The following is a 24,326-nucleotide window of genomic DNA, read 5'->3' as shown; positions in this document are numbered from 1 at the left end:
TAATTTTATCCATTTATCTCAGGATAATTATAGAAAGAGTCAGGCTAACCTTGTGTGCTCTATGTTTGGATGCTCGTAGGATACCCATTTATTTTAGAAACCACTTCGGAATGTCTGATCGTTTGTATATGGGTTTACAGAATCCACTTCCTACTAATGTTTCCTTAGTCTTCTATGTCCTTAAATCTCCTCCCATATCACCCACTGAAAAGCTAACTTCCTTTTTTTTAATTAAAAAAAACAAAGGAAGCTGCACCAAAGTGGGAATTATAAATGCTTACAGAGGGTACACAGTTCTGTGGCCCACCAGAGTAGCTAGCACCAGGTGCTACGTACTGACTAAGCATGAGATTCAGCTTCCTAAGAAGATTTCTCTGTATCAGCTCTCGCCCCATGACAGGCTGGCTGGAGCAGCAGTCATGCAAGGACCCTTCCAGCAGTTGAAAAAGTCATAAGGTGAATCCAAAAAGGGAAAATGTGGCCACAAAAAGTCAGGCCTTCTTCAAGGTGCTCCTGAGGTGGAGGCTACCCATGTCTAACTTGACCAGAAACACCAAACAGCTACACTGATGCTCCCCCTTTCTCGGGCACTCAAATCACTGAGCAAAAGCACCTGAACACAATGGCTTTCTAGCTTTCTTCTGCTTTCATCCAATGTTTCAATGTAGTGTAATGATTTGCAGGAAGAGACAGAGGGGCAAAAATAGAGCTGACACATTTGAGAGATGAAAAAGGTCTAATGAGCTAGTCATGATGTATTCAAATGTTATTTTTAAGAGAGGAATCATGTTTTAAAATAAGTCTGTTAAATCGGCAATTTTGCTTTCAACGTATCTCTGGCTCTGAGCATTCAGCTCTACTGGCACAATGGTTACGCTCCAAGCAAGGTGAATTAAATAAATATTTGGACATAAAAGCTGATACAAGTTACCAAAAAAAAAAAGTTCCAGAATATAGGCACATTAATATCTTAAATATTTTCACTCTGAGAAATTTGTGATTGTTTTTTCCTATCAGCAAACAGAACAAAGAAGCTACTACCACTCTCTGCTTACATATTAGCACAGAAATTTAAATTGTTCTTCTGAAATTAGCAACCACACCTCTATGGTACAGAAGGTCTGTCCTTCTTCCTGAACAGATATGCTGGTTTCTGCTCATCTCACAGTTGTTTGCCCACAAAACCAAGACGTCAGGAGGAAGTCAAACAGAGTATGCTCCTCTTTGCATAAAATAAAGCAACAAATCTGTCAAAGGACTAAAAGTTTTTTCCATGTCAACTTCACTAACTACAAAAATTGCCACGTTAAAAAAAATGAAAGTCAAAGGGCACTGGAAAAATTAAGAGTTGCATTTGCCCAGCAAAATTTTATCACCAGTGATGATAAAAATATTCAGCTTGATTCCTAGATGCTGACAGAGTTGGAAGGAAAACACTCCAACAGGAGAAAGAAGAGTTTTAACATACAGACTACACACTTCAATCCAAAGAAAGAAGAAACTAATATCCTCTCACGGCTGTTCCTTGTCAGAGCAGCCCTAAGCTTATTCAAATAGCTTCACTCAACAGGCCTGTTTGCCATATAGTCCAACTGAAATGACAGGGCCTTTTCCAGAAGCCGAAAAGAAGACAAACCCCACAAGACTATTTACCAGGTTTGGGGGATTTTGTTTGTTTGTTTGTTTTTTAACCAAATAACGGCAAAACTCTACTTGGGCTGTCCTTCTGAAAATTTCCCATCATGAATCAAATTAATCAAATAGAATTCCATTAATTAAAAAAAAAAAAATCCTCTGATCTTTGACATTGTTCAAATTCTGAACCCAAAGGTGAACAGAATTCATTTTGGTATTTATTGGTTGCCAGAAGTAATTCCAGGAATCTGAAAGTTGGTATTTGGCCATGTTTAGTATTGTTATTTTACATTTACCCATAATACAGTTGTATATTTCAGGAAGCCCTATGTAACCACTGCATTTCAAAATGTACCACTTACTATAACAAGTTCATCTGTCCTGTAACATGTTAACAGCTAATACAGACCTGGCATGAGACTTCAGCATGAGAAAGAGTAGACAATGAGGAAATAAGATGTAGTGCATTTAAATCTCACAGGGAGTGAGCACCATATATCTGACCCAACGGCTAGAGAAATAGCTGAGAAACGAACCACGCAAAAACCAGCTCCTGCAACATCACTGTGCCATTTATAAATCTTAAATGTAATCTGGTTGACTACCTCATATTTTCATTCTGATTTATTTTATGGAATCAGAGATTATGAAATGCTTCAGATCCTGTCTGGATATATAGCATTAAAATGCAGCAGGCTTTAGTTCACCACTACAAATGTAGTAAGAGGTGCAAGGATCAACAGTCACTTAAAAGGGTGTAAAAACATAAGAATTAAAAAGGAAGGGAATATGAGAAACAGGAAACAGTTTATAGTTAGCACAGGCTTTTCTTAATAGCAGAGGGTCTCCTTGCTTCCTGTTTTCACTAGATGGGTCACACTTTCTACTGTCAAAATAGGCGTGACTTGACTAAACTTGTGGAACTAATCCATTTTGTCCTAGCAGAAATGTCCCTTGACTCTTGATTTCTGATGCCGTGAGAACAAATAAGGCCTTATGTTATCAAGTAATTAAAAACAAGACACTTTAAAACGTTCAGTAATACAGTAAACCTGCTTATGTTGACAAGATATGATTTTGCTTGCAAAAATTAACCTTATTTATGCACTTTCAGAGATGTCTAAAGAATTGTATTACTTGTAAAATTTGCTGACAGAATTATATCTTGGCTTGCAGGCACGCCTATTATTTGACTCTAGCTTAGGTGCCTATTTTTAAACATTTTTCATAACAGAAGTATTCTAATTATCTGGTGTTTCTGTTGGTTCAATGATCTTCGACAGGCATTGTTATATAGAAGCTACTGACTATGCTGGAATATCTCAAAGGAAGATGGATGGTTGTTAGTAACTTTAGATGACTTTCAAAGACACTGACAAATACTATCAACCTTAAATTAACTGAAGTGCTAGGTACTGACATTCTTTTTTACCCTTAATAAAGTATACGTTCTGTTATTACTAACATGTTCATACCACTGTCACAGGACCATTAAAATTCAGGATATTGAGTTTATTGTACTGTAAGACAAATACTACTGGATGCCTGTTGTGTCCTCTTCACTTTCATAGATCTTCACTATCAGTTTTATCACTAAATGAATGGTGTTTTTGGTGCTAGATCTAACTTTAGAACTGCTGCTCTAAGTAACAACTCTCTTAACAACACACACTTTTGTTTCAGCTGTCAAAAAGAGCATACGGTACTATCAAAATCAACTGGAAAGTATATTTAACCAAAATAGTATGACATACTTGTCAGAGCATGTAGGCATAATGTTTAGCATCAGGATGTTCTACAAAAATGTTCAACAGCCTATACACACAGCTGCCTACAGTACACACAGTAACTGCTTTTCAGAACCCCATCGGGTGGTGAGTAGAATGAGTACATTTTACTTCTACAGAAATCAGCTGAAAGTAAAGGCAGCAACAGAATATCATGGTACATTTTAACACCAGAATCCTAACAGCAATAGAGGTCAGTGGTTACCAAGTATGCCAGTACCATTAGATGACGTGATTACGTATCATGTCATATACAAATTTTTTTTAATGGAAGAAGAGGAATGCAGAAAACTGTAACTCTGAGGAATGGTTTGCCTTTTTCTTCAACTTGAAATACAAAAGAATTAATTGCCATTTACTTAAAACAGGTGTTATGTACCTATGCACCCATCCAGACATACAAAAATAAATATCATATAGTTTAACCTATGAGATAATCTGTCAACTTCTAAAATGTTTTAACTTTGATTTGTAAATCCAAAAGTTTCACTATATTAAAACTCTCTGTAGGCTGAAGGGTTAAGTATTCCCCATAACCTTGTAAGGACTATTATCTGCAATATCATCAGACTAACTAGTTGTTACACCGATCACTTCACTAGTCATACACCATATGAGAGATGTTTGTCTAGTCTAAATAACTGATTAGCAACAGAAACTTCCTGATTTTCTCATTAAGCGTCACCATTTTTCTTTTATTCATACACAAATCTTTAAGAATATTATCTTTACTCCACGTAGCCTGAATTAGTTAAAATCTCCTAGCAAATCTTGGCACCTAGTTTCATAGCTAGTTGAAACATGGGGAAGAGCATGAAGATGACTTCAAAGAAATTCAGCACATGATTTAAGTAAAACTATGTACCTTGCTTCCTGAAAGAAAATTTTCATCTAGAAAACCTAGTATCTAAATTTTTCTGTAGTCCTGTTAAATGAATCAGACCTAATCTCTGAGAGAGCACAAAACCATGCTATATGCTAAATGTGGTTTAAAAATGCAGTACTTATTTTTAGATTCCTTCTGCGATAAGGATGCATATTTGAAATACCAGTGGTACCAGCAAAACAAATACGGAAAACGAAAGAGTGGTGTGTTATTGTTTCAGTTGCTACCTGCTAATACACCTTTCAAATAAAATACAACTTTCATGCATATATCCTGTTACGATTTATGTACTGAAAAATTATATTTTTTCTGTTCCATAGTCCTTTTTTTTTTGCTACCATCTTTCTTCAAAGTGAGAAAAAGCAAATAACTAGCAATGACAACTCATGCTATATTTTTTCTGTCACTGCCCTTCTGTTTTCTGCCCCTTCACCTTTCTCAAACCAAAACAATTGAAACTTCTGCTTCAAAAGCAAGAGGACCTATCTGTTGCCCAGCCTTCTCAATATTCATATAATGCCAGGCTGTCAAATGAGGCCAGATATTCATCTTTATTTCCTATCAATATGTGAAGTCGAAAGGTATTCTATTGTGCGTGTTTGAAGACTGAATAAAAAATGAAGCGTATCAACATTTTTGCCCAAACTGCAGGGATGTAATTTAATGGCAACTATCTGGTTCGATACCAATACATCACACTGAAATTCTACCCTATGTTGCACATAAGTAATGTAGTAATTTACAACAGCCCATCTTTATTGGCCAAGAGCTAAGAAAGAATATTTTTGAAAGAGAAAACATTTAGCATTTATTCTACCAAGGACTACATAATATTTGTTTTGCCTGGAATAAAAATAAACAGCAAAAATAGGTAGCACAAACCTCTCTCCTCTGGCCCTTTTTTTATTTTCACTGTAAAAATAATCTTCTTGTCAATAATATGGGCAGGTATTTAAATTTCGGGAATCACGCAGTGAAAGATACTGTTCCAGAATAATTTCAGATAATGCCTGAAATCTATATCTCAGATTAAAACACTTCTCCCAGCTTTTGTCCAAGGAATATAGCAGGCTGTAACTTCAACAGCAGATGAAAACTTACCTTATAACAAAGTCATGGCTATCAATGTCTTTTCCACATCCACTGTCCAGAAGGATGCCAGAATTCCCAACAACTGCACAGTTCTTAAATCGACGATTTTTCATTGGGGAAACTTCAGGGAGAAGGCTGTGCAAATCCTGAGAAATGTTTAGGGTGCGACGTCTGTCCAGTACATAATGGATTACATCTCCTGGCTTGAAGCTACTTTTCACCACTGAGACATCTCTTTCAGCATCCAAGAATCGAAGAATGTTCTTTCTGGGTTGAGGGAGAAATGCACAGATAAAACCCAACACTCAACTGCTTGCATGGAGTTTATCTAATAGTAATACAGTCTGTACAAAGCATACAACACAAAGCAGAGGGTAGACAGTGTCAGATAGACTAAGGCCATTTCCCATGGTCTAGGATGGAGTTAGAGCAAAGCTGTTAAGACACAGTTCAAATCTTGGTTACAATACTAAATGTAAATACTACAGCAATAGAGCTTAATGACTTCCTATGAACAAGGGCTCTGAGACACCAAGGGAAATTACAGAATCACAGAATGTTAGGGATTGGAAGGAACCTCGAAAGATCATCTAGTCCAATCCCCCTGCCAGAGCAGGAACACCCAGATGAGGTTACACAGGAAGGCGTCCAGGTGGGTTTTGAATGTCTCCAGAGAAGGAGAATCCACAACCTCCCTGGGCAGCCTGTTCCAGTGTTCCGTCACCCTCACTGAGAAGAAGTTTCTTCTCAAATTTAAGTGGAACCTCTTGTGTTCCAGCTTGAACCCATTACCCTTTGTCTTACTGTTGGTTGTCACTGAGAAGAGCCTGGCTCCATCCTCGCGACACCCACCCTTTATATATTTATAAACATTGATGAGGTCACCCCTCAGTCTCCTCTTCTCCAAGCTAAAGAGACCCAGCTCCCTCAGCCTTTCCTTGTAAGGGAGATATTTTAGAAAAATAGAAGGCATAGGATTTTTGAGTATTTTACAAAACTCTGGAATAAACACATATTCGAAAAATTATGAGAACAGTTTGTTTTCATAGAAACATAGTTTAATATATGAAGTATTTATGATTTAAGAAGTAAATGCCCTACTACAATCTCATCTCTCACAAATCAGCTTGGTTCAGGAATGGCCATGTTTTCTTACAGGTTCTTATTTCAGCATAAGAATAACATATTCAGTTGAGCATCAACTTGCTCCTAATTAACTGAAGTTCAGCAAAAGTTATCCTTATTAACTTGAAATAAGAACACTCACAGTCTTTTTTGCCACTTTAAACAAAATCAGCTTTAAAACACTGCAAATTAAATTACTGCAGCTCAGGGTCTAGTCAAGCAGTGACCTAAACTCATAGAAACACTTACAAACTCTATCAGGTTTTAAATCAGATCTGCCCAATCCTTTATCTTGCCTCTCTGCAAATTATTGTTTAAACTATTAGCCAGGTTCAGATGCACACGATCAAGACATGAGCGTGTAACAAGCTATCATGTGTTGAGTGAACTATGGCAATTAAACAGTTGTATACTCCAAGTCCACAGCAAGTAACAGGTGAAGAATGTCCACCTAAACGCCAGCTGAAGAAATCATGGTTATTGTACCTGCTTATGAGGGTGAGGGCAGGGGTCTAAAAACTGACACACTTTCAATACATGAATTCAAAAAAACACACTTTGAATGACTGCAGCTGTGTGATGACTGATACCTGCACTGGCAGTGTGGAGCGGTTTTCACTGCACACTTATCCTTGGTATAAATAGCTGGAAGGGATTCCAGACCAGAGTTGCAGAAGCCACTGATAGCCCAGGCTTGAAAATGAGCAAAGCTTTACAAACTTGTGTCTGCCCCTGCTCTGCAAAGCACGTATGTTTTGAAGAGGCATAAAGATTGCATCTGAACTTAAGCACACCCTGAAGTACAATATACTTAAGGAACACCCGGGGAGCGCTGAGCTGGGGCAGGGTGTTCACGTGTTAACTCAAACAGAAACTTTTGCCTCTGCAACTCTGAAAAGACAAGACGAAAATCAATAACTTTATATTTTCCACTGCTGTCTTCAGGTAAGGTGCAATTTAAAACAGAGTAGACATTTTGTTGAGTAAGAGAATGCTATTTTTACATAGTAAGCTTTTAGAACAGAACTTCCTTAGAGCAGATCAAAACAGGAAAAGGTAACTAGAGATGCCACTCCAGCAGTTGCAACACCCACTGAGAGACATAAAGCAGAAATAATCCCTCGCAAGTGAAAATGGATGAACTATAAGAACACCATGCTTACCAGCCAGCTTGTGTCACTGCCTCAAAAGGGAAGAATATGTCTGAACCAGTGACACAAAATACTCATTCTGGAACTGACCTTAAAAAAGTGTTTCCTCCCATCTCTTAAACCAGGACAAAAAGGAAAAAGCAAACAAAACAAAACAAAAAGGGAATAAAATCTTGGGCTGTCCGTTACAGCTGTCACGTGTTAATGAAACAGTACCAGAGCAAAGGCAGCTTGTGCTGAGGCATATGAAGGACTCAGCGTAACGGAGCAGGATAGATAACATTAAAATCCTGAGTGTCTAAAGCTTTTGGTAAGGCCAGGCAAGGCACTTTTGCAAAAGAAACAATGAAGTTTTGCAAACACTGCCAAAAAAAATAAAAGCACATTGATTTCCATTATTAATTCAGTTACTTACAGTCAAAGGTTATCTATCTATCTATCTGCTCACAGAAGTCCTCCAAAGGGTTTCAAGGGGGCCTCAATTAGACTCAGATAATCAACCACTTATTTAACAGAGCTGAAATTTCAAAATGTCTATGGAATTTATTTTTCAATAAAATTCTGAGATGAGCAAAAGTCACTGAATCCTAATATCTTCTCACACATTTAAAAATGTTTTCTCATCTGAAGTTGTCAGTAGCATAGTCCATTAAATATATGCACACATATTACAGTACCTTGTACAAGAAACCTTGTATAAGAGATGTGTAATACTGCTAACATTTAAATATTTTAACTGATTCATCTCACTGTATCCAGATATCTTTTAATACTGAAAGAAATATGATTAAGAATGTCTCATGCTACTGTTTTAAGTTCCTCTGTGCTACTGACTCATCTGTACCATGTGGATAGTACTACTTTCCATTTTCACGTAACTGCTAAGAGAAAAAAAATATATTAAGGAATATGACAAAAACTGAAAGTACAAACATGAGTGTCTCAGTCAGTCTTGATGCTGCTTAATAAGAAGAACTTGTTTAAACATCTGTTCCGCCCCACAAAGAGCACTGAAAATAGCACACGGTTATTTTGATTAAACAGACATAACAAAATAATTTTAAATAAGTGCTAATTCACATCCAGCTGCATATAAAATTCAAAAGTAAACTCAACTAGATGAAGAAAACAAATCAGCATGAATTTCAGTAAACCTTCAAGTAAAGGTGTTCTGCAACCTTAAGCTAAAAAGTGTAAGGAAACTGTTTTATTTGAGGTGGTCTTCAAGTTTTGTTTTGAAGAATAAAACTGTATGTGGAGTGTGGCCTGAGCCCTTTGCGGTCAGGTGATGCAGACGTGGCTCACCCTTATCTGAAGCCAAGCAGCTGTTTGTAACATGTTCACATGATTCAAGGAAACACAATGTCACAATCTGTGGTTGTTCTAGGGTATTTCTTTGATAACCAGAAACAGATGTTCCTAGTATTTAAATACCAACTACAACTCCCAGTTATCTGATAAAGTACATGTAGCAGAGATCATTGTCTCTGGAAAGCTTTCCAAATGATAAAAATATATATTAGTCTGGTGCAAAAGTAATTGTGGTTTTGGACTATTAATTTTAAATCATTTTAACTAGGCTCAAACACATCTTTATTAATCAAAATAGGAACCATTACAATCAACACATTTTGTCAATGAGAAATAAGTTTGTTTATTCCTGTAGAGTAAAAATCTGTGTTTCGGGATTCGACAAACTCTTGGAAAGCGTTTTCTGCATCCTGGTGGTTGCGGAAGCGTTTTCCCTGAAAAAAGTCATCGAGATGCCTGAAGAAGTGGTAGTCAGTTGGTGAGAAGTCAGGTGAATAGGGCGGATGAGGCAAAACTTTGTAGCTCAATTCGTTAAACTTTTGAAGTGTTGGTTGTGTGACGTGCAGTTGGGTGTTGCCGTGGAGAAGAATCGGTCTCTTTCTGTTGAACAATGCCGGCTGCAGGTGTTGTAGTTTTCTGTGCATCTCATCAATTTGCTGAGCATCCTTCTCAGATGGAATGGGTTCACCGGGATTCAGAAAGCTGTAGTGGATCAGACCAGCAGCAGACCACCAAACAGTGACAGTGACCTTATTTTAGTGCAAGTTTGGCTTTGGGAAGTGCTTCAGAGGTTCTTCTTGGCCCAGCTGCTGAGCTGGTTGTCGCCAGTTGTCGTATGAAATCCACTTTTCGTTGCGCATCACAATCTGATTGAAAAATGGTTCGTTGTTGTATAGAAGATGACACTTCAAAATGATGATTGTTTTTATTTTTTATCAGTTTATGAGGCGCCCGCTTATCAAGCTTTTTCAACTTTCCAATTTGCTTCAAATGCCGAATGACCATAGAATGGTCAACGTTGAGTTCTTTGGCAACTTCTGGTGTAGTTCTAGGAGGATCAGCTTCGAAGATTGCTCTCAATTGGTCGTTGTCAACTTCCGATGGCCAGCTACTACACTCCTGATCTTCAAGGCTCTTGTCTCCTTTGCGGAACTTCTTGAACCACCACTGCACTGTACGTTCATTAGCAGTTCCTGGGCCAAATGCGTTGGTTGATGTTGTGAGTTGTCTCCACTGCTTTATGACCCATTTTGAACTTGAATAAGAAAATTGCTCAAATTTGCTTTTTGTCTAACATCATTTTCATAGTCTAAACCAAATCTAAAATAAACAGCAAGTAGTAAGTCAGCAGCAAAAAAACATAAAGCAAGAAAAGCGCATTAAAATCATGTATAACATAACCACATTTATTTAAGAATGTATTCCAATATCAAACAGCAAATTTCAACAATGCAAAAACTGCAATTCCTTTTGCACCAACCTAATATTACTCTGGGGTAACATGGTCACATTTTTCTACTTATGTGCACTTTACTGGCTTTATTTTGTACTGTAGTCTTTGTACTACACAACTCTTATTTAACGGCAAACTCTCCCTCATCTCCCTCAGAATTGTGTGGATTAAGGAAAGAAAATATATTGCTTATACATCTGACTTTTAAGATTACAAATAGATTTGTATTTTTAGACCACTGAAATTATCTCCAACACTTTTCCTGGGAAAATAATTCCTTTCAAGCAAGGCAGAAATCCTCACTGCTGGGGCATTTGGTCTTGTCTGGACTCCAACCATGAGGGGAAACCCCTTAAGTGCATTGCCAGTATGCAGGACGCTGGGCTAGCTCACCAGCAATCACATTACGGAAAGAGAGACGAACTAAGTGATTACGTAGTCCATGCTCTGCTCTCACTGAAGATGTGCCTTTATCTACATCATCCCAGGCTATGTTTATCTAATACACTTCTCACAACCTCCCATGCTGAGGACTCTGCAAACTCCCCACACAGTCTACACCAGTGCTTCCCCAGCCTTATTGGCAGCACAATATTCCTTCAGCTAGCTTGGATCTTTCCCACCACAACTGAAGCCTGTTCTTGTTCCTCAAACCTTGCCTTGGAAGACAGACTGTTCCATACTCTTGGCAATAATCTTCATTTACCTCAGGCTAAGAAGCCACCCAACTTTTAAAAAAACTTTTATTTTTGAATTTGACAAATCATGTGTTATATATCTCTGACCCCTCTTGTTGCTTTCCTGCAGGCTTCCTCTGATTGACTCACACAGGTCTTTAAACAACTTGATTTTCTAACCCTAGCAAGTCCTGATGCTGCTTCACACTCTCCAGTTGGAAGGCAGAAGGTGCTCTCAGCCTTTGAAATCACCAAGGACTATGACCTAAGTAAAGCATACATTTTGCCAGTTGAACCAGTTTAATTAAAAAAAAACCCAAAAACCAAAACAAGAACAAACTGTGTGACAACACAAGGTCACAGCCTGCCCTTGTAGATGGCTACAGCTACAGCTCCTGTTGGCCTCTTGAGAAGGCAGTGGGACTGCAAGTGTTTGCACCCATACTGGGTTTGGCTTCTGTCTGAATGGAGTTTTAAGAAAACATCTTCAAGGAAAGCAGCATTTAAAATCACAGAATCACAGAGTAGTTTGGGTTGGAAGGGGACTCTAAAGGTTATCTAGTCCAACTCGCTATTTGGATTTGTTAAAAACATGCCTAACTGCAACTTACCATGGAAAGGTTCTTGGCATTCCCCAGCCCGTGCAAGACCACACAACCAGAAATGCTGCAGTAGGGGAAGTTGCTGTCTGGCTCTGCCTCCATTCTAGCCCTCCTTGTGCCCTTCAGGGCACCCCACTCTCCCTTGACTGGACAGGTCACTTCAGTAGCTGAAGCATGTACCAGTTGGGCACAAATCTTCAGTGGGCATGCAAAAGGAAAATGGGGCTTCTAAACAGAGTGTGACCCAACTACTGCTTACCATATGAAGGCCAGTCATATGTCAGCTTTGAAGTTAAGCAAGTTAGTGTCAAAAAATGGAGTTAACCACCCCAGCCAACACTAAACACTGACGTTTCAGTTGAGCCAAGGGTCTAAGGAGGCAAAAAACACATAAGGTTTATTATGACTATATTACGATTATATTATGACTAGAGAGCCCCAGTTTGCATGTCTTAGAGACATGGAAGGTCTGAAAGAAACAGTGCAATTGGCCCTAAAATGTTGCTCCAAGAGCTTCAGAGCAATTGTACCGCTCCATTGCCAGTTCAGTATTTACTGCTTCCACTTCAAGGACTTGTCATAGCTCTTTCATATCAACTTGAAAGATAAACAACGATAATAATCTGAACTCTTCTAAGAAGGAAGTTGCACTTTTTTTTTCCATGATGCTGTTAACATCTTACAGGCTCTCACACTATTCTGGCAGGAAATTTCCACTCATCGAGTTCTCTGTTACACTGCAGAGATAAATACATCCTTTACTTTTTTATTTGTTTGTTTTCATCTTGCCTTCCTCCAATTCAAAACCTTCATCTGCTCCTTACAACATAAACACTCTCATCTAATCAAAAATAAGCAAAAGAGACAGCAGACTTTAGTTCATTTCACACAGGTCACAGATGTACTGGCATCAGTCCTGTGTAGAAGGTTTTCCCAGATAGGTTTGTACCATCTCAGTCACATCTCTCCTTCCCGCAAGTATGGCCTTCAATACAACTGAAATTTTGTAGTTTCCATAACTGGAAAACCTTTACATTGCTACAGAGAGTAGAAAGGACTTATGACACAAAAGCTTGCAGATGGTGGATTCTATCTCTTCTTCATGACTGAAATAATTCAGACAGAAGGGGAACCAAGCAAGCAGTCTTCTTCCCTGAGGCACAGGAATTACCAATTATTCTTCAAAGACATTGTCAGCAATCAGAAGGTAACATCAAATTGGAAAAACTACTCTCCCACCAGACCAATCATGGTTGGCAAGGCAGTAAATCTGCTACAGTTTCAAGTAATTAAAAATATCCATCATTTCCACCTCAATCCCAGAAAGTCTAGGTCTTTCTTCTAATGCCTGCTTAACATCTCCGAAGGGCTGCTGTTCTCCCAAGAGAGCTGCTACACTCCCCCAACTGCCTCTTCTGGCTGCAAATTCCCAGAGAGCACCTTGTGACACCAGAAAGCTAGTGGAGATTTTCTATATCCTCCCTTGGGGTCTTGATAAAGGAGCTTTTTCACTCATTGACTCCTATCTGAGCCTGGCCTTGCCAAGAATCCATAGGACCTTTGAGGCTGATAGACTTGTCACTAACCTGAGCAAAAATAAGATGACCAGAGATGATGTCCATGGTCAACAAAGTAAATAGCAAGGCATAATATTCCAGCTGTCAGCCAACTAGGTCCAGACATACTATTGATAAACAGCCCTCGCACAAAGTAAAACTCACTATCAAGTATTTTCTAGGTTTTAAAACTACTAATGTGGGTATTAAGCTGACATAAGACACAAAGTAGCTGCCATTTATGGACGTTTTATGTTTTAGGAAATGTCTTTATGCTGTACACCAATGGTTTCACAAATTATTTCTCCACTGCTAAGAACTGCTAACTGTTTATACATTATTCAACAGGTGCTTTTTTGTTATTTCTCTCTTACCATTACTTGCTATGGTCGACCTCACACAACAAGACCACCATTGCTCATATTAGTAGTTGCAATATGATAGTATGAATCACCTTTATGGTCTACACGGCACATGTAATGTACTTTGGAGGGCTGAACAGTTAGTTTAACCATGAGAACACCCTACAAGATTGCTAGACACATTTTAATCTAGTCCTGATGGGTGTTTAAGTGTAAAAACATTTACAGCTAAGATGTTTCTTACTGCTGTGACAGGAAAGAAAGATGTACAGCAAACTGCCTGTAAAAGTGAAAGAAGAACGCACATTGTTTAACCAGCATCAGAATGGAACTCATATCACAAGTGGCTGCATGTGGCTTTGTCAGGGAAAAGCACGTCAAACTTCCCTCCCTCACCACTGAGTACCGTAACTGAATACAATATGCATGTTAGCAGAGGATTTCTTAAAAGAATATGACTGGCTGTTAGCACTGACTCCTTTCATATAATTTATATCAAATTTTAGCCCTAACTCACATTAATCTAAAACCTTTTACTGGTTCAGTGAAAATACCTGCTTTCTGTGATGGTGTTCATGATGATAGTAGCTATTACATTTCATCTCAAAACAAGACTAGCAACGTGGACATCTAAATAACGTCAGCTCTTTGCTGTCCACTGTACAGAAAATCTTTAAGCTGATGAAGTGGAACCCTTACCGCTTAAACCAGTGCACAAGATATGTATGTTTCTTCACTGTATTACTGAGACAAAAAACATTCTTCACTGCACAATTTTTAAAAACTACCACATAATCACGATTCTTCTTAAGAGAACATTAGTAATTTATAAAATGAGAGAACTCTCCCCCCGCCAACCAGGAATAAGGAAAAATCTGATTTTGAAACTCATTATTTTAGTAGATTGAGATGATACACATGTAGTAACAGGCTTAAAAAACCCCTAAAGCATTCTCTACTGTTTTAGCTCTCTGTCTGAATGATGCATTTTGCTTTTGAAACAGGTGAAAAATGAGCATAAGCCAAGCTTCATTTTCTCTCTTAATCAAAAAGTTATTGTAATATTTTTTACTTGTTTGTTGTTTGGCTTGAGCAACAAGGGGTATCAGTTTAAAATGCTTCTGAAATACGACACTTAATTTTTCAAAAAAATTACTCAAAAGAGCTATCATTTGTCTCTACTTCTAGTCACTCAATGACTTCCAAATCAGTGTACTTTACAAGTAAAATGGTGTGCTACTTTCTCCTAATTGTCAGAACCATAACCTATGATTTGACATTTCAACAGCATTCTTGTGAAGTCACTCAATATTTCTCCAACTTACATTGTCAGCATAAAACTTTTAAATACTGTTACTGATATAGAAAATCTCCTTATGTTTCCTAGACTGCATTGGAACAGAACTTAGCATTTATGGAACAACTAGTCAAACAGGCTGCGTCTGAACACACGGTCCTGGAAGAAACTCCATTCCTAAGCTGCACCTCAGCTGCATTTTAGGGTGACCACCAGGTCTTCACCAGCAGGAAACTCAGGTGCCTGGGGAGCAGCTGAGTGACTGAGGGTTCCTTAGTCTAGGCAGTCAGGATGTGGGGACTCCACAGAGCACTTGCCAGGCAGCTGAGACACAGCTGCAGGCTCCAGAGTATTAATTTGCTGCCTACCCAAATCCTGCCAGTCTTTCCAACCCGGACGGTGTTCCTCAGCTTTCACAGTAGGGATGCACTATGTCCACCATAGCACAACACTTCCAGAACATCAGTCCTTTACTACAACTTCATATATTTCTGAGCTACCCATATCTTCTGCATGTTATAGAATTCAGAACATAAAATAGCAGTCATTAAAAAAATGCCCTAAGTTCCTCATTCAGAGAAGCCATACTTTCATACATTGTCTGCTTAAGATTTTGTAAGCTGTCCTTTAATTAAGAAAAAAAAAGGTAGAAAGGGAAACAACATAGAAACCACATTTTAAATAGATCAAATTCCTATTCAACAACTTAATATTAAGAAAATCAAGTCTACCTTGCTATGCGATTGCTGCTAAATATAGTTATTTTCTATCATTTTTCACAGAATGCAACATTTCTAGTCCTCCACACTCTCAACCCATGCTCCATACACTTCTCTCACTGGCCACCTTCTTGATTAAGACAGGGAAGATATGATGACAATAAAACACACTACAAGGTTTCTGCTTTCTCTTCTCTCAGACCACAAGGTGAGTGGACCCACTGTAACTACTAACACACATCGGAACTATCACTGACTTTAACTCTGCTGGTGTGTTTTCCCCCTCAGCAACAGCCTAAGACTCTTTTTAGTCTCTCTAAGTTCAGGAAAGAAAACTGCATAAGATATGGCTATTTTCAACCTTGTGACTTGGACCAGCCACACATGGGGCTGGATTCACAGCACCTGATGTCCTAGCTCTTGACTCCTATATCTAAGTTGTCTGCCTAAGCTTCCTTTGTAGTTAAGAGAGAAAAACTGGTATGTTCAGCATATTTCCATCTGTTCTATTTCAGACCTTTCAGATGAGAGGAAATAATGTCCTAAAAGTGCCCATTTCTCACCACTGACTGCAAGAGAGTTCTAGACAACCAACTCATTCGTGGACATGCATTATGTAGATATTGACTGCATGGGTTTGCTTGACCAGATGAAAACATTTTATTTATTCTTATGAAAGATGACTTGACATTGGAGTCTAATGTAATTTAGTTGCATTTAACACTGAATTCTAAATACGTAGTTATAAAACATCCACCTGCAACCATAAATCAAATTATTGTCTTCCAGACCAGACAATATGAAAAGAATGATAGGTAATACAAAATTAACTGCTTTTTATTTGAGACACTCACCTTATTTCCAGTACCAAAGAAGAATTGATTTTCCAGCCTTGTACAGCATGATGGAAGATTGAAGAGCCACCCTTTCGAATTAGCTTATCAGAGCTATTGATCATTGATCTGCTCAAACTCAGTTCACCATCTCTGCAATGCAACATAGAAAAGACACAATTACATCAATACTAACTCTACTTTTAAGTAATTTACATCACAAGCACCAGTGGTATTTCCTTTTTTTCACAACAAAAAAGCGCAATTATCTCTCTGCTTGCCAAATCAAATAAACTGTACCTGTGAGAAATCCATGGGCCACCTAAATCTAATGCTTGAATATGCAATTTAAGATCATAAATATGCTTATATTTGTAATGAAATAGACATAATAAAAATTATAATAAACTCCAAATTGTGAACTTGGATCAAACTTCAGTGTGTTTGTGAGGCAGATTCTGCCCTTCTGTGTTCCAAATTTCCAATGCTAAACAAAGAATTAAGTGTTAACTTTCAATCCTTCCCCTAGCAATTGCTCATGTTCTACAGTAATGGCCTAATAGATTCCCTTTGCCTCCTATTGATACTAAAAAACTTTCATGCATGGCATTTTGGAGTTTAACGGCATAGGAACCACTACATTTCCTCGAGACTTCCTGAAACTTTTGTATGCATACATCGAAACAACCTCAGTTGTCTTATCCTGGCCCTTAGTAAGAGTTACAGCAACATTACTGCTATGTATATATTTTAATATATATATATATGGTATCAATATTTGGTAAATTACATAGCAGACTAAACTCAAACTAACCTGCAGTGGGACATTAAATAAGCTAAATAAACAAAAGAGGTAACGTAGTAATGTGGAAAAAGTGCTATGATTGCAAAAGCCCCTGTAACTAACAAACTAGTATTCTACACCTCATCAAAACCAACCCAGCATTACTAGCAATGCTCTCTTTCCCTCATCCCCTCTATGCCAACACACTTGAGCACTGACATTGCATGGAGTCATAGGTAAGACCAACACCTACCGAAAAACCTACAACTTCACGCAATCATGTAGGCACAAGACCTGTATGCAAATTAACAAAATCATGCTAACTTGAGGGCATAGGAGGATGCTGCAGAAGTCCCTAAATTCAATAACCAGAATGTAAATAATACTTCTTGCTATTTTAAAATAGGCAATTTGTTCTACCATGAAAACAAAGGTGTTCACTTACATGCTCACCTCTTTTTTGTTGGTATTGTTTTACTTTATTTTCATTTAAAGTAATATTAAATAAACTAGCACCTAAGAAGCTAAATTTACTCCAGAAATTTCTTCATTGTGTAAAGAACTATGAAATAAATTTGTGCTACTTTGTATCTTCTACAATCATTGCAAATCCTCTCTGAGGTAAATGAAACAGCCGCCACAGTGTGACAGCAATTTGTGGGTGACAGTGTCAACCTTCACTCTGAATTACCTTGCCTTGGTGACCCATCAGACCAATATAATAAGATGTCTTCTCCTGAAGACACTTAATTAAATATAAAAAACTATATTCAAGCATATACTATAACAGAACATAACACTGTTTAAGAAACACTGCATTCCACATAATATTCATGTTTCATTACTCGATCTGTAAAGGGTCATTACTGTTCAATTAAATAAAAGCATGCTTTCACAATAATTTTCCTAGCAAACTTTGCTATGAGAACACAACTGACTTTAGGTTTATCACATACTTTGGAATTGCACATAGTCCATTTTGGAACATCTGGGACTTAACCTGCAGTGTCACTAATAAACATAAAATAGGCCACCTTGTGCATTCACAGTTCTACATTACTGGTACTTCCGGATGTAGAACATCACATGGAAAAGTGATTCTGCTTTCCCATGTGGCCAGTCAAAAATAACCAAATGGCATGAGCCCTTCCTTTAGGAGAAAGGCAATTGTAACATAAATGGTGGCAGCAGACACTAGTAGTACACTCAGGATTTTCTTTCCTGCTTTATATAAGAATGGATGGCATGAGAGGCTGGGAAAAGAAACTGTATTCCAATACCCTTAGCCAAAGTGAGCAGCACCACATTGCACAATAAGTTTCACTGATACCAAGGAAATAGAGATATCACTTAATGACTTGGTGTAAGTACCTTACACCTATATTTTAAAGTGTTAAGGACATATATATTTACGACTAAATACACATTTTATTTCATTTGATATTAAATCATCAGTTCATTTTAGTAGCTTTTAAATCACGTCAATGTATTATAAGCTGGAGGGGGCTATTTTTTTCAAATATACATGGATTCTATCTAATGACTAATTTCTGAATCATTTTAGCAGCTACCTCTAGTCTGACAGGAAGGACTACATATTAGGTTGGTGCAAAAGGAATTGCAGTTTTTGCGCTGTTGAAATTTGCTGTTTGATATTGGAATACATTCTTAAATGTGCTTTTCTTGCTTCATGATTTATTGCTGCTGATTTACTACTTGCTGTTTATTTTAGATTTGGTTGAGACTATGAAAATGATGTTAGACCAAAAGGCAAATTTGAACAGTTTTCTTATTCAAGTTCAAAATGGGTCGTAAAGCAGTGGAGACAACTCACAACATCAACCAACGCATTTGGCCCAGGAACTGCTAATGAACGTACAGTGCAGTGGTGGTTCACGAAGTTTCGCAAAGCAGACAAGAGCCTTGAGGATCAGAGGCGCAGTGGTGGGCCATCGGAAGTTGACAACAACCAATGAGAGCAATCATTGAAGCTGACCCTCTTACAACTACACGAGAAGTTGCTGAAGAACTCAATGTCTATCATTCTATGGTCATTTGGCATTTGAAGCAAATCGGAAAGTTGAAAAAGCTCGATAAGTGGGTGCCTCATAAGCTGACCAAAAATAAAAAAAATCGCCATTTTGAAGTGTCATCTCTTCTTCTATACAACAATAATAAACCATTATTCAATCAGATTGTGATGTGCAAAGAGAAGTGGATTTTATATGACAACTGGCGACAACCAGATCAGTGGCTGGGCCAAGAAGAACCTCTGAAGCACTTCCCAAAGCCAAACTTGCACTAAAATAAGGTCACTGTCACTGTTTGGTGGTCTGCTGCTGGTCTGATCCACTACAGCTTTCTGAATCCTGAATTCCATCTGAGAAGGATGCTCAGCAAATTGATGAGGTGCACAGAAAACTGCAACGCCTGCAGCCAGCATTGGTCAACAGAAGGGCCTGATTTTTCTCCACAAGAACAGCTAACCGCACGTCACACAACCAATGCTTCAAAAGTTGAACGAATTGGGATACGAAGTTTTGCCTCATCCGTCATATTCGTTTGACCTCTCACCAGCCAACCACCACTTCTTCAGGCATCTCGATGACTTTTTTCAGGGAAAACCCTTCCACAAACAGCAGGATGCAGAAAACACTTTCCAAGAGTTTGTCGAATCCCAAAGCAGAGATTTTTATGCTACAGGAATAAACAAACTTATTTCTCATTGACAAAATGTGTTGATTATAATGGTTCCTATTTTGATTAATAAAGATGTGTTTGAGCCTATTTATAATGATTTAAAATTCATGGTCCAAAACCACAACTACTTTTGCACCAACCTAATATTAAGAAACATGGTATCTTTAATGCTGCTTCTCCCTTACGCATTCATTTTCACTTGTGTTTTTGCACACATAGAACCCCAAAATTTTAAACTTTTGTACATTCCCTAAGTATGCAGATACCACAGCATCACAGCAGAAACAGGGCTTACATCCAGGCTGAACAAGTGGGAAAGACACCAGCAAGTTATGAAAGACCTTCATACAAAGGGAAGCAAACATGGCATCATTAACCAGGCATACGCACAGGTGAGGCCAACCCCGTGCTCCTGGGAGATGCCAGGGCTACAGCCGCCCAGCTGTGCACAGTTGCTTTCACCCGGCTCCCACACTGGCCTGCCTGGGCATGGGCTGGTTAAGACGAATGCACTTTCCGGTTTAGACTCTAGGCACTGTGGGGATGAAATGGGAACTAAGTAGGTTGTAATTGTCCCAGCTTCCTCCAGGCCAATACAGGACCTTTAAACCTCCTTATGCCTCCTCCTCAAATTAAGGCAAAAGCCAAAGGAAGAAAATCTGCTGTGAATGCATCCCTCTGCCCCCTAGTAGATTTGCACAGCCAAATGGAAAGTGTGAGCCCCTTCCCTGCCTTTGCTGATTTCACTGAGCCACCAAGAAATCTATGCATCCTTTCTGTGAAAACAAAAATCTATACGTCTCCAAGGATAAACAAGTTTGGTTGAAACCCCATCTTCACAGGATAGCTGCAAGCTGCGAGAAAAATGAGGAATACAGGCATGCACGTACACAAACTCACTGTGAGAGAATGAGAAAGCTGAGGTGCTCACAGAAAAATGGCAAGGGAATTTCGCCTTTAATTTTCAAGCTAAGACTGGCAGAAGAGCGAAATATGTAAGAAGAGCGTCTCGGCGAGGGACCAGTTTCCACTGGAGGAGCCTCACGAGCCTTAGGGGTATGTCTCGCACACCCTCAGAGCAAGCACGGGAGCACAGCTCTCAGGCAAACTTAAAGGACGGAGGTAGGAGCCACCCGTAGCTGCCAGCGGCCGCCCAGCCCGGCACGGTCACCTCTGAAGGGCTCCCAAAGCAGAAAACGAGGCACACCGCGCTCCGGCGGCCGCCACTACCACCTCCAGCTACCCCGGCCGTCGGGGAGCACCGGGCGCGCCCTATTACTGCGGCTGGGGGAGAGCAGCAGCAGCTGCAACACCGACACCAGGCAATCTCCCGCCCGTCCCCCTCGCCCCCAGCCGCTGAGCTCCGCCAGCCAAACCCGACCGTAACCTGTCCCGCAGCAGTACTCTGCTCCGCACACGCCCTCCCCCCCAGCCCCCCATCCCTGCGCAGATCAGCAAGAGCGCCAAGTTGCGGCGGCAACGCAGGGGTGCGGGTCACGGCCCGGGGGGTGCCAGGGGACCTGAAGACCCGGGTGGGGCCGCGGAGAGGACCTCAGGCAGCCACATCGCCAGGACGTCCCCTCGGGGAGCCTTCCCGGCTTGGCGCCCCGCAATTACCCGACGAGCGGTGCCTCCTGGCGCTCCTCAGTCCGCGCTATTTCTTTCGTTTTATAGAAGATGAGGAGGAGACTTATCGTGCACGCAGTCCACCTCTTCCTGACTGAACGCATGTCTTCTGCGAAACGCAGTCCCCCTCCCCCTTTTCCTTTGTTTGTCAGGGGTGTGCGGAAAAGAACTCCACACACGGCACAAATTGCCAAAAACACAGTAAATCTTTTTTCGAAATAGTTGAAGGAAAAAAAAAATTAAAATCAGGAAGGCGCAGACGCTGGGGGTCGTTTGGCGTTTAGTTTGTCTTTCACCCTGCTCCTGCGAGCCAAGGACCAGAGCTCGCAGGCGGCGGCTCGTTCTCCTCGGCCAGGGGAGTAAGTCCGTGGCGCCGCCGCTCCGCGCCCGCCGAGCCTCGCCGAGCTCCTCCCGCCGCTGCTCCGCCGCACCCCCGGCCCCGCTGCAGCCCTCTTGCGACCGCGCCAGCCACGACCCCAGGGCGTCGCTGGCACCTCCCTCCCCGCGGCGGGGCGGTGGCGGGCGGAGCGCTGCCAATGGGCGCCGTGCGGGGGCGGGCACCCGGCGTCGCGCCGCAGGTAGCGGCAGCGAGCGGCGGAGCCCGGGTCACGGCTGTGGGGGAGCGCGGACCGCGGTGCGGGAGGGCACGGGCGGCACCCGCTGGGCAGCGGCTGGAGGTCCTCCTCCTTTGTAGCCCCGCTGTGTTTGTGAAGGGGTTGCCTTTCTCCGCTGAAGCACGTAGTGCCCTGTCGCCTGTTGGGTGTCAGAAAGTTTGAGTAAAGGACCGCCAGCTCAGTGCCACTAAGAAGAAAAGACACGCTTCTTTTTTTTGAGAAGTATTAGGGTGGGTTTTGGGTTTTTTTTTTTCTTCTCTCCCTTGACGGACGCTTGGAGCGTGAAAAGGGCATTGCAGGTTTATCCCAGCTGCGGGGTGCGGCCTCGGCAGCTCCTCCGGCCCCCGCACCAGCGGGAGATTGCGAGGGCAGGGACGGGGCAGGGAAATGGTGGGGTTTCTGCACACCCGCGTCCGGAGGTTAACCCCGGAGTGTGGCCAAATGCACCGCCCTACTCCCGCTCCCCTGCGTCCTGTTCCATCTACGCGGTCTCAACATGGCTGTTTTTTTCATACTTCTGCTAGGATGACTTCTCTGAAATGCACAAAATAACCCCGAATCTCAAAGGAAAATTTAAAAAAGCCCTTTAAAATGCATAATGCGACATGAAAAATAAATCATGTGCTATATACACTTTTCTCAGTATTATTTCGTCCTCTTCAAAGTGACTGGGCTGCCTTGGATTTATTCTGTGTGCGACAGCCTTTAGGCTTACATTTATGGAACAGGCTTCAACACCAACATCACTCTTCTCCCATGGGGATCCAGGAAGGGTTTGTGACAAATCTGATGTGACTCCTCTCAGGTTAAGAGCGGGAGCTCACAGAGTGACAGAACTTTCCCTGGGTCTATTTGGTCCGATATGCTATATCCAGAACTATCTGGTGACAGATATTTCACAGAAAGATGCAAGCAAATGTAGAGATAGGCATGAATTTTTCTTTCCTGAGAGAATATTACCTCACAGGCATTAAAAGTGAAGAAAGTTAGAGAAATCCTTAAGAATGTCAGGGCTGCTAGTAGTTATGTTCTAAAAATCAATTTTGTTTAAAAGGAAAGATTTAATTCAGCCTCAGTGGAATGGAATGGATACTTCGCATCTTCCTTTCACGCAAGCTAGATCAAACTGTTTTCTGTGCTCTTCTCTGCTGTGGCTCTGATAACCTAGTCTTGGAAAGTGACCTCTAAACAGCATCAGCAGCAAAAGGAGTAAGACCCATGCTACCTGTGAGCATGACCTTCTAATTTCACTTGGTATAATTCATGTTGGACGGTCTCTTCTGGATGAAAAGTGAATTCAAATGCAAAACCGTATTTAATACCATTGTAAAAACTGCATCACTTGTTCAGCTGAAAAGTTAGGATTCGATCAGTTGTCAGCCCTGTTGAACTTCAGCAAATACTGTTTTTTACATGCTATATTATTTTTGTATATTAGATTATTTTTATAGTTAAATCGGCTTATCAGCAACAGATACTGAAAACGTATACAGAATCCCAAGTTCACCCACCTTTGGTGGTGGTTTTACTTGGTTCCAGCCACAGCTACCACTGGCAGCTTACACTATTAGCCGCAGCAGCTCTTGGTTTTGTGCCAGACTACATGAACATTCAGAAAGTAGTGTGTCTTCATCTTCTCCACCTTCTGCTGGGCTTCCTTCCACCTGAAGCTTAAAATCCATCTCCCCTGCTGCTTCATATGGACTAATCATCACCCCACACAAGGAATCCTTGCTTGCACCCAAGAGACTTGAGGACTGATGGTGATGGGCGTCATGAGGTACCTTGCCCAACAGTGCACTTTTGTATCTGCGCTCTGTCTGCTTGCAACCAGTCTGACTGAAACTGACCTCCACCACTTCAAGAGGCTGAAAAAGTTGACACCAAACTGACTCTATGTACAAATGGCCACAGCAGCCTTATCCAGGCAAATGGACACTTCTGCAGGTTTTTTTAAAATGTCCATGTTTTTAAATACCATGAGCAGTACCAGTGCATTCTCCATGATGCTCCCAGCACCCTTGAGGAACCTATCTAATATTTTAACTACAAGCTCTAAACCGTCAGGACTCCGAAACTGTTATTCAGTTGTTACAATGTAAAACTGCAAGTTTAC

General features: G+C 40.5%; 1 protein-coding gene across 1 annotated transcript in view; it reads right to left on the bottom strand.

Moving 5' to 3' along the window:
- Positions 1–21,998, bottom strand: part of ST8SIA4 (ST8 alpha-N-acetyl-neuraminide alpha-2,8-sialyltransferase 4) — a 59,627-nt gene extending 37,629 nt beyond the window's left edge. Inside the window, exons 1-3 of the mRNA XM_065657373.1 lie at positions 21,588–21,998; positions 16,508–16,639; positions 5,410–5,667 (exon numbers count right to left, since the gene is read on the bottom strand). Coding sequence (XP_065513445.1) covers positions 5,410–5,667; positions 16,508–16,639; positions 21,588–21,700 — 503 coding nt within the window. The 5' untranslated portion in view covers positions 21,701–21,998. The remainder of the gene's footprint in view (positions 1–5,409; positions 5,668–16,507; positions 16,640–21,587) is intronic.
- Between the last annotated feature and the right edge of the window lie 2,328 nt (positions 21,999–24,326).

This window comes from Caloenas nicobarica, chromosome Z, assembly GCF_036013445.1.
Source record: "Caloenas nicobarica isolate bCalNic1 chromosome Z, bCalNic1.hap1, whole genome shotgun sequence".
NCBI lineage: Eukaryota > Metazoa > Chordata > Aves > Columbiformes > Columbidae > Caloenas > Caloenas nicobarica.
Note: the sequence above shows the minus strand (reverse complement) of the source record. Positions and strands in the feature narration are given on the sequence as shown.